Genomic DNA, 10,117 nt, shown 5'->3' on the forward strand with positions numbered 1-10,117 from the left:
TGCAAAGTTTGTAACTTTAAAATCAAAGTACAAGGGGATCTCGTTATATTATTCTGATTTCTTTTGTTTTAAAGCAGAGTAATTTTAATAGACTATATATTGTTAAGCATTTGCAATGGAAAAGCCGGTTAACACGCTTGCAGTAGATAAAGTGTTAAGTGCTCCGATCTAAGTTAGTCAAAATTTGGTTCCTCTCGTTCGATGAACTTAAGTTCAGAGAAAGTTCTGTCGGTTTCTGTAATATGTCTTTTAGTAAAACAAACCAAACCATACGAAAATAATCATTTCACCTTAAGATCGCCGCGTATGTTACTTCAAAGAAAATGGAAAAAAATCGAAGCGGCCACATAGACTTCTTCACTGGAAAAGCTGTGTTCATTGTTTGACAACTGATCCATCGAATATTTCTGAAAGAATTTACTGATAATGGTTTATTAACACTAAAACTAGCGAGCAGTTAAATCGCCTATTGGACATTGCTCTATAGAAACTGCAAGAGTGCATCTATTAAGACTTCAATTCATTCGCAATTCAGTTCGCGTATTGCTGAATCAATTTCTCTAATAATTTCTCAGAGAAACATCTGTTATCTTTTCACTAATTGCGGAAGAAAGAAAACAGGAATGCCTCATTCTGATCCGTCTGGTAGTTTTAGTGTTAAACGAAAACGATAGAACTTCGTGCTCAATTTTATATCGCGTTACGATATAAAACTCAAACGAAATTGACAGAACTTTCTAGCCAAAGAAGTTTTGTATCGTGCCTCGATGCTTGCAACGTGTTTGATCTCCTCGCTAGCAAACGATTTAATTTCCGTTAACGAAGCACACCGTGTGCCACGATTGGACCGCGATTGCTTCTCGTTCGACCATCGCTCGTCCTCGGTTCCCCGCGACGTCTCCCTTGTTCCGACATATCAAATCGAAGAAACGTGTCGCTCTTCGTTCCTCGAGCCGCTGATTACGGTCGCGGAGACAGAAGAAAAGAGAGAAAAAAAGATTAAAGAAAAACCAGCAAAAGCAGAGAAAAGCGAGCAAAAAAAGAAAGAAAGAGAAGCATTTTTCGACGATAAGTCGCGATCAACGGATCGATCCGCGAAGTCGAGGTATTTATGAATGATAGAAGAAGCTCTAATTCAGGGTTTTATCGAAATGTAAACATTGTTGTTCTCAAATGGACTGTTAATGTTTGTACAGAGTTTATTAACAACCGTGCTCCAACACGGAGAACACACTCCTTCGAAACGTTGACGATCGATCTTCGATCTTCGATTGTGTTCTTCTTCTCTCTCTATTGAAAACGGTTCATGATCGTTTTTTTCTCATCCTTAATATTTCTTCTTCTTCTCCTCCTCCTACTTCTACTTCTACCTCTTCTTCTCCTTCTTCTTCTTCTCCTTCTTCTTCTTCTTCTTCTTCTTCTTCTTCTTCCTCACATCGACACGATCTGCCTTCACAACCCCTATCATCGTCTCGTCATCACCGGACTGTCTTTTCCTTCATCTTAACCCTTACGCTGGCAACCAAAGTATACAAACACGAGTGAGTACACACTTTGAAACTTTCTTCCACGAAGTGCTGTTCCGTTCTCGTGAAAGTTTGACGAATGTGAATCGAGTCTCCACTTTTTCAACATTTTTACGTCGACCCTTGCTTCGACAGTAAGGAATTCGGGCAGAAATGCTGCGACACTACTGTTTCGATAGACGTTTTGGCTGCCAACGTACGGAGTTGACCCCACGCGGAACAGTGACCGGCATTCGGCCGAGTTATACAAATCTTCAAACGATGCAGGGTCGATGCGAAACCGCTGCCGGTTGTTTGTAATGAAAGGTAGTGTTTTACGATGAAATTGTTGCGTCGACTTGATCCTAAGCATTTGCCCGGCAACGATCCCGTTGGACACGCGCCGACGGATGAAACCTCGCGATTTGGGAAATAGAACAATCACCGGACGATGAGGGGTCACGAGAGTTTCGGGAGTCTTCCTCGCAAACACGTTGGATCGTATGCATGAAAGGAAGAATTCGTTTCAGCCATTGAGTGCCAGAGATTTTTTCCATACATACGCGAAGAAATACAATAAAAAAATTTTTAATCGTGAAGTAAATGTTTGTAGTATTTACATTGAAAGATAAGAAATCGATCATTTGCTTTTACTTGTAAACACGTTGACTGTCACGAGAAGTTCGAACTTTTTGTGTAATGACACTTATTCTTTCGTAACAAAGGCAAATGATATTAGGAATCGTCGTTAGCGATTTAGTATCACAGTACTTATATTGCATTATTATCCAGTTACTTACGTTACCAAATATTTTTATTCAACATCAATTTTCTTACTGTAATTGTTCTCAATTTGGAAGCTCCAGTCATCGATAGCCACCGTAGTCAACGTGTTAACACAAGTTAGGCGATAAATGTTTCTTATTCTAAACAGAAAGAAAAGGAAAGACAAAAATTGAAAAACATTAACCCATTCGTAGTCATTTCGTATATTTCATAGACAAAATGCGCTTAGGAGATGCAGTATAGAAATAATCCAAAAAATATTTGGAAGCTGACTGGTTGGTATGATGGTATGGTATTACAGAGAAAAACGAAAAATATATACTATTTACTATTTTCAATTATATTAATATAATTCATTATTATTAAGCATTTACTATTTTTCATGCATACGACCCATTGCGTTACTTTATTTTCGTTATACTCACCGTTGCACAATGTCCGCGGTCTAAATCAAAATTCATGAATACTTTCGACTTTGATTTTCTTTCCCATTAATTCAGTGCCTTTTCGAGAGTATAAAAAACTGATTTCGTTCGTTGAGAGTTTCGTTTGAATCCTAGAAAATTCGAAAAGTTTAACGAACGTTTAGTTTTATTTTGTGTACCGGCGTACCGCTGTGAACGCGTAGAATTCGAGTGGTTCAACGGGATCGTCCGCGCGAATCGAACGAATTAGATAGCCCTTCGGACCTCATAGCCTATTCTATACCTATAAATTTTGTACCTCTTCGTACACGATTATACTTAAACTTAAAAATCGATCCTTCGTATACACACGAGTAAATCTAACCACACATTACAGAGACGCGCACGTAACACACGCATACACACGTGTATATAATTACATATACATTCTATACATTATGATATATTATAGATACCATTACGAGAGAATTTTACACTCTATACTATACATTTTTTGTCATAAACGCAGACTACTTGAATCCATACTTATGAAAACTTATTCAGGTTTTTTCTATCGCCAACTTACTATGGGACTAATATCGCTGAATTCTCACTACAACTCCGTAATTATATTTGTAAATTATCCATCGTGGACGATATGTAACTCTGCATTCGTTTCGCGCAAAGTGATCCACGAGGATCAGGTGCCTGGATCGATCGGGTTTATTCACGGTCGATTGAAGGCGCGGCAGAGTTTCGAAAGGTTGCGGCTTCGTCGATTCTCTGGTTAGACGAGATATGAAATTGTTGTAAGAATGAATTGTATTTATTTCAAGGACTAAAATCGAATAAAACTGTTGCCGAAATACTTCGAATTCGAACGGTTGTCGTATGAATAAACGCATGAACTTTTGATTTTTGGATTGTTCCTGGCAATACCCGCAATAACGCGAATCGCTCTCAATGGAGGTGTATTATTGACCCGGCTGTACTATAATATCTGTAACATGTCGGCGATAATGCGATACGCTGCATTTAGTGACCTATAATTTTAGGCAGATCGCCAAGTGCGTCTGGATCCCATAGTTTGTCGTCCACAAGTCTCGGATGCGGACTCCACTAACAGCACGTTAATCCAGATTTAATGGGCCACAGTTTCGAACAGCTAACTATTTTTCTTTATAGGTTGCGCCCAAAAATAAGGTTAACCAATTTGGGACCTGTCAGAGAATGGAATTCAGAAATAAGAAACGATTTGAACGAATAAGTTATATTATAACAAATTATCACGTTCAACTATTATATACAATTTAAAATGCGTACATATGACATTCACCGACCATCGATGGACACAAACAGAATTTAATGACACGAAGGGAACCAGTGGAATTTTTAAAACGCGTTTAACTCGATATTAAAAAGAAAAACAGACACGCGACGTGTCTGAGAAATGGTAAAACAATCAATTACCACGAACAATGCTCACAAGTTTTTACTTATCATATTATCTTCGAGGATTTTCTAAAAATATTTAAACCGATATTTTGTAATTAGGAATTAATTGAAATTCTTTAAAACCGCATGTTTCATCAGATCTCGTGTCGTTGCTCGTATTTTTGGTGGCGCGTGGCGAATGATCGATAATCAGAGACGACCGAAGCGTCAGTGGCCTCCGTGCGACAAGATGGCCGCCGTGCCGCGACCATATAATAATTATATAAATGAAGTCCCCCCGGTTCACTTTGCGCTCACGAAATCGTACGTAGTAAGTACGTAATGTATAATCTGTATACATGTAAGTCGAATGATCATTTAACACTGTTGTAAATCAGCACAAAGTTAATCTTTTATTCTTAATACCTATGAAGTGCGCGCGCGCGCACCCGTGCGTGCACGGTCGCCACGTACTACATAAATCCTGAGTATAATTGCGGGTGCGCGTACACGTGTGCCCGTGCACGTACATGTTACAATACATACTAAGTTTACTGTTAAACTGGAATATATTACATACGGCGCAGAACGAAGACAGGGAGAGAATAATATTGACGATGTTCGATAGCTTGCTTCTCGTTTACCGAAATTTAGTTTTGTCAGAGGCTAGCTATAGGCGAAATTAAGAAACAGAGAGCGAGAGAAAGAGAGAGAGAGAGAGAGAGAGAGAGAGAGAGAGAGAGAGAGAGAGAGAGAGAGAGAGAGAGAGAGAGAGAGAGAAAGTGAGAAAGAAAGTGAGAAAGAGAGAGAGGAAGAGATTGAGAGAAAGTGAAAAAGAAAGAGAGAAAGAAAGAGAGGAAGAGATTGAGAGAAAGGGAAGGAGAGAGAGAAAAGGAAAGTTGGAAAGAGTGAAAGAGACGGGAGAGAAAGAAAGGAAAAGAAAGGAAGAACAAATGTTCCGCGTGTCTTTGAATATGCGTATACGTGCGAGAGAAAAAGAGGCAGGATAACAGAGCAAAACGAATGAATGGGAGAGAATGAAATAAAGAAAGAAAGGGCGGAATGAAAGGAATAGCGTGAGAGATCGTAAGAAATGGAATGAAGTGGAAAAGGAGGAAAAAAGAGTGATGATGACAATAATAATGCTAAGTGGTTCGCACCACAATGAATACGATTGATACCTAAGTGACGTGTAGCTTTATTGAAACGATTATACGGGAGTTGGTTCGATTGAAGGAAAAAAAAGGAAAGATATCATTTCAATATTCTTTTGATGCATCGCAGCAGGACCTGCATTAGCGGTCGACGGTACTTGCAAAATCGATAAAGCCAGTTCATACAAATGTGTGCCCTATTTGGCCTTGTTCCCAAATTACGGCCGTTCTTAATCACTGAACCGTACACGGTTCGCGCGAACGATGCATTTTTCTGGGTTAAGTTATAGGGGTTTGGAATCGAACAAACATTTGTCCGTTATCGAACGAGGTAACGATCTATTGTGCTTCTTGCTGTGCTTGATTTTAAAGGATTGTCTGTTACAGATACAATTTTCGGAAGTTCGGACGATTTGACGAGGAATTGCGTTCCGGCATTCGGATGATCGTTTTGCGCGCTTCCTGTGAAGGAGTGCGAGTGAATATTATTGGAGTACAAAAATAGGATACCTACATTATGAAAACGAAGTCAGTTAGAGCATACATTTGTATGAACTTTCTTCGTTGCTTTTGTGCCCGTTGTTTACCAACGATGTGTTGCTATTAACATGTTGGTCCAACGTGGTATCGAACACCTTGTATTTATAATTTCCGAAAGTTGCTAATATGTTATCAGTTTAGAATGAAATGCACCTGTAACAGCTAAAACTGAAAATACTCTGGAGTTCGTGGACTCTGTCATGAATATTTCAAAGAAAAGCTTGTCATTAAATGTTATTAAATTCCATTCATTTTTCAATTTATTTGTGCTTTAATACGTAGATATGTACTTTGCTTGTTTTACATTCCGAAAATCGTCTGATGTGATCAATGATAAGTAGCCTCCGTTCGGAAATATTAAACATTTACGTTTCATTGAAAGTCGATTTATATTATCCGCGTTAAGAAGAAAGAATTTTTCTTAAAGAAGGAATGAACTGCGCGCTTTCTTCAACTGCACTTTTTGTACGAGATGCTTTCTTATTCTTGGTTAATTAATTTCTGGTATCTCAAAGAGGTTTCTAATTTTGTTAAAAGGATGATTCCTTAGTAATAATATGAATGTAATACATGGATCTTAAAGACAAGTAATTATTCTCCTTGAACCTGATACAATTATTTCGTCGATGATCATCTATTTTATTCCTGTGCTGTCGACATATGTAAAGAATTGTTATTAATTATGAAACTCGATCGCAACACTTGGTTATTTATCCTCACGGCTAGTCATTGTGGGACGAATCACAGCGCGTAGCCGTTGCATGAGTGTGCGATTCATATAAAAATACTATATAAGTTTAAATTGTTTTATATTTTTGTTACGCCTCTCTGTGATATGATAAGGGCACATTCACCTCACCCTGTATATGCATTAATCTTTGTATCTTATTGATTAAGGTGAAACTTTTTGAAGAACAATCCTTGCCAAGCCCTTTCTAATTACATTATCGGATTATCGCTCGTGCGTACCATCGAGTTGCGATGACGGAAAATCAAACTTAAGGAATTCAAACGAAGATCTTAAAGTGTGCACTTGTAAATCGCAAACACTATTGTACATTAACGAACTTAAGGGAATTGTTAAAGCGTTTATAGATGACAATGCATTACGGACTGGATCTATTGAAACCTACGTGAAATATCAATGAAACTGAATATACTTACAATATTATTTCTAACAACTTACACACCGACAACCACATTATTATTTAAAAGGGAAAGGAAAATTATTAAAAAATTCAACCAGTTATCAACTTTATAATAGACTATTGAAAAATTTGTAACGCCCATTTGGTTTTTTTGGGGGAAATCTACTCAGAAAAAAATATTAATAGACTAAAAAGTAAATCAAATGTATGAGATTAGTTTTAATTGATTCAGTCTAAGAAATACTTTTTTCTAAAGAGAATTGTAAGGGTGAATTACCTATGTACCATTGAAGAGTTCGATTCATCGTGCGTGTACTTTTACTCCTTCAGTTTTCTAATCTTGGTGTTACGTGTCTATTTAAAAATCTAGATTTATTAAATGGAAGAATTACATGGGAAGATTCGTCTAGATTTAAATATTGATTTTAGCAATAGTAACATATCCCTTAAGATAAGGTACGTTCGAGCTTGTGCTTGTGGAAGATATAAAGGTGTATCGTTACACATTACATTGTATTGTATTCAATTATAAACCAAACCAAAAAAAAACAACAAAATCCTTACATTAATACCGCGAAAGAAAGATATTACAAATGGAAACATTAATCACTATACAAACGTGTAATAAACACGCGGAGAATTACGTTCTATTAACTATACATGATCATTGTTAATCATGGTTGCGGTTCTATTTACACGATTCACTTACTGAATAAATTCGAAATACATATATTTGAAGTAACAACTAATGCTTCGTACTTTCTATTTTTGTAAATATCCCTGTTGTCCTGACATTTTTAAACATTAATTTTTTTAATATTTTTCCAATGTTTACATTTTGTTTCGTTATTTACGTAGAAAATTATTCTAACAGGGTATATATATATATATATATATATATATATGTACCATTATGACAATTGCATAAATATGATTATAACCTTACAATTTCGCAAATACTTTCGATAATAAAATTTATTTAATATTATACATGAAAAAACGGTGTGTTTTAAATAAAATATAATAACGTAGAATACAGTTGGAAAAATAAAAGTTAATATAAGAAATGAACCTATCACGGTTGTGCGAAATGGTACTTCAATCTGATGTCATTGATTTGCACCATTAAAAATTGTGGGATTTAAATGAACCTATTATGAAGTCGGTATTCGGGAGTAAATAGATCGTAAAGAAACCGTAAGACATCTTACGGTCGAGATACTGTAGAATTTATGGTAAACCCATCCAAATTACAAATTTCTTCAAAAATCGCTGGAACAAACACTTGACTTTTGTCCTTAACCTTTAAGAACAATGAACAGGTTCGAATACATTGAAGTACGATTTCATCCAAGTGAAAATCATGTACGACGTGACATCGGTGTACGGTTGTATGATGGTGACAATAAGGTACATAAAATTAATTGGACATTTTAAATGCAACTATACATAACCTTTAATTTGTTGACAGACACACTTTGAAGGTGGTGAATTAGTACTTACAAGTCACAGAATTATTTGGGGAAGACCTGGTGATATATCCCGTGGCCATACATGTCTATCATTACCTCTTCGTTATGTTATTTTTTTTGAAGAAGATGTTCCTAGTCCATTTTCTTTTGGACGTAGTAAGAAAGTTATCGTACATCTCTCAGAAGCTACAAGCAGTATGTTTTGATTATATTAAACATACAATTTTACATCAGGCATTTGATCGAAACATTTTCTCATGATATTTAATTTTTATAGATAAACTACCTGGTCCATTTGACAATAGCGTTCATAATTATATAAAATTATCATTCAAAGAAGGCTTAGATCCTAACTTTATTATGCATTTGTCTGATACTATTTCAAGACAAATGTGGGAAATAATACCCATTATGCCAGCAAATTATTATAATCCTAGTGTGCAAAATAGTGGTGATAGTCCAAAGTCACTTCCACAAATAAAAATCAGAACTGGCATTATAGGAATAGAGAGAAGTCTGCAAGAGCAACAGAAAGCAACAGATGAAAGTATATCAATGGCATTCCAAGATCTCAAGAAGCTTATGCAAATGGCCAAAGACATGGTTTCCATATCAAAAACCATCTCAGCAAAAATACGGGTGATTCTCAACAGTTATTTTATAAAGTTGACATTCATAATCAAAGACAATTGCAGGAGAGGCAAGGAGACATCACGGAGGATGAAACAGTCAGATTTAAATCCTACTTAATGAGTCTTGGTATTGACGACCCTGTAACTCGCGATGCATACAAAAGCAGTAATGAATATTTTAAGGAGCTAGCAAAACAACTGGCTGATATCTTAGAAGAACCTATTAAAGTCAATATACTTAATAATCAACGTTAATAAAAAAAAAAACAAATATATAGAATATTTAACAAATTCTATCTTATAGGAAGTTGGTGGAATGATGACATTAACAGATGTTTATTGTCGTGTAAACAGAGCTAGAGGCTTGGAACTTCTGTCACCGGAAGACCTATTAAATGCTAGTAGACAATTAGCACCTTTAGGTTTACCTATAGTATTGAGAACTTTTGATAGTGGAGTTATAGTTCTTCAATTACGATCCCATAATGATAATGCTATAGTTGATGTCATAGCAGACTTGGTAAGTATTATATTATACATTTTTTTACAAAAAATATAATTTCATTACTCTGTTATAGATCAAAGAAAGAGGATCACTAACTGCAGAAGAACTTGCACAATCAGAAGGTATATCTGTACTTTTAGCTCGTGAAAGGTTATTAGTTACAGAAAAATATGGAAGAGCATGTAGAGATGATACAATTGAAGCTTTAAGATTCTATCCTAATTTATTTTTGGAACAAGATGACTAACAACAGTGTTTTCATTACTATATAAGCATAAAAACATGTTCACTTTTAAGCAGGTGTACTTTGTCCAAGATACAGGATTCATTATAAGAAGTTCATATATTTTTTGTGCCTTTATATTTTACATGTGTAAAAACGTGAAAACTAAATATTTTGAAAAATATAAATAGTACATTAATTTACAGATACAAAATATGTATAATTTTGAAATCAATATTTATTGTAATTGTCTTACAATCATCTTTCATGTTAGAATAGATTTATAATAAATAAAAAGAAAAACAAAAAACCTT

At 35.6% G+C, this 10,117-nt stretch overlaps 2 protein-coding genes across 10 annotated transcripts in view; both read left to right on the forward strand.

Moving 5' to 3' along the window:
• LOC116427947 (uncharacterized) overlaps positions 1-7,480 on the forward strand; it is a 143,187-nt gene extending 135,707 nt beyond the window's left edge. For all 8 annotated transcript variants that reach the window (XM_076368482.1, XM_076368484.1, XM_076368481.1 and 5 more), the window contains one exon: positions 5,671-7,480. The gene's annotated coding sequence lies outside the window, so the exon portion shown is untranslated. The remainder of the gene's footprint in view (positions 1-5,670) is intronic.
• A 389-nt stretch (positions 7,481-7,869) lies between these two features.
• The window catches only part of Vps36 (vacuolar protein sorting 36), a 2,276-nt gene continuing 28 nt past the window's right edge, over positions 7,870-10,117 (forward strand). The window contains exons 1-7 of one of the 2 annotated variants that reach the window (XM_076368490.1): positions 7,870-8,206; positions 8,282-8,381; positions 8,443-8,638; positions 8,721-9,082; positions 9,139-9,303; positions 9,380-9,595; positions 9,654-10,117. The exon at positions 9,654-10,117 is cut by the window's right edge and continues 28 nt beyond it. In XM_076368490.1, coding sequence (XP_076224605.1) covers positions 8,286-8,381; positions 8,443-8,638; positions 8,721-9,082; positions 9,139-9,303; positions 9,380-9,595; positions 9,654-9,827 — 1,209 coding nt within the window. In that variant the 5' untranslated portion in view covers positions 7,870-8,206; positions 8,282-8,285 and the 3' untranslated portion in view covers positions 9,828-10,117. Of the gene's footprint in view, positions 8,382-8,442; positions 8,639-8,720; positions 9,083-9,138; positions 9,304-9,379; positions 9,596-9,653 lie in introns of both variants that reach the window. The other variant, XM_076368489.1, reaches the window with a different exon arrangement.

The sequence above is a fragment of the Nomia melanderi genome, chromosome 6 (assembly GCF_051020985.1).
Source record: "Nomia melanderi isolate GNS246 chromosome 6, iyNomMela1, whole genome shotgun sequence".
NCBI classification, from domain to species: Eukaryota; Metazoa; Arthropoda; class Insecta; order Hymenoptera; family Halictidae; genus Nomia; species Nomia melanderi.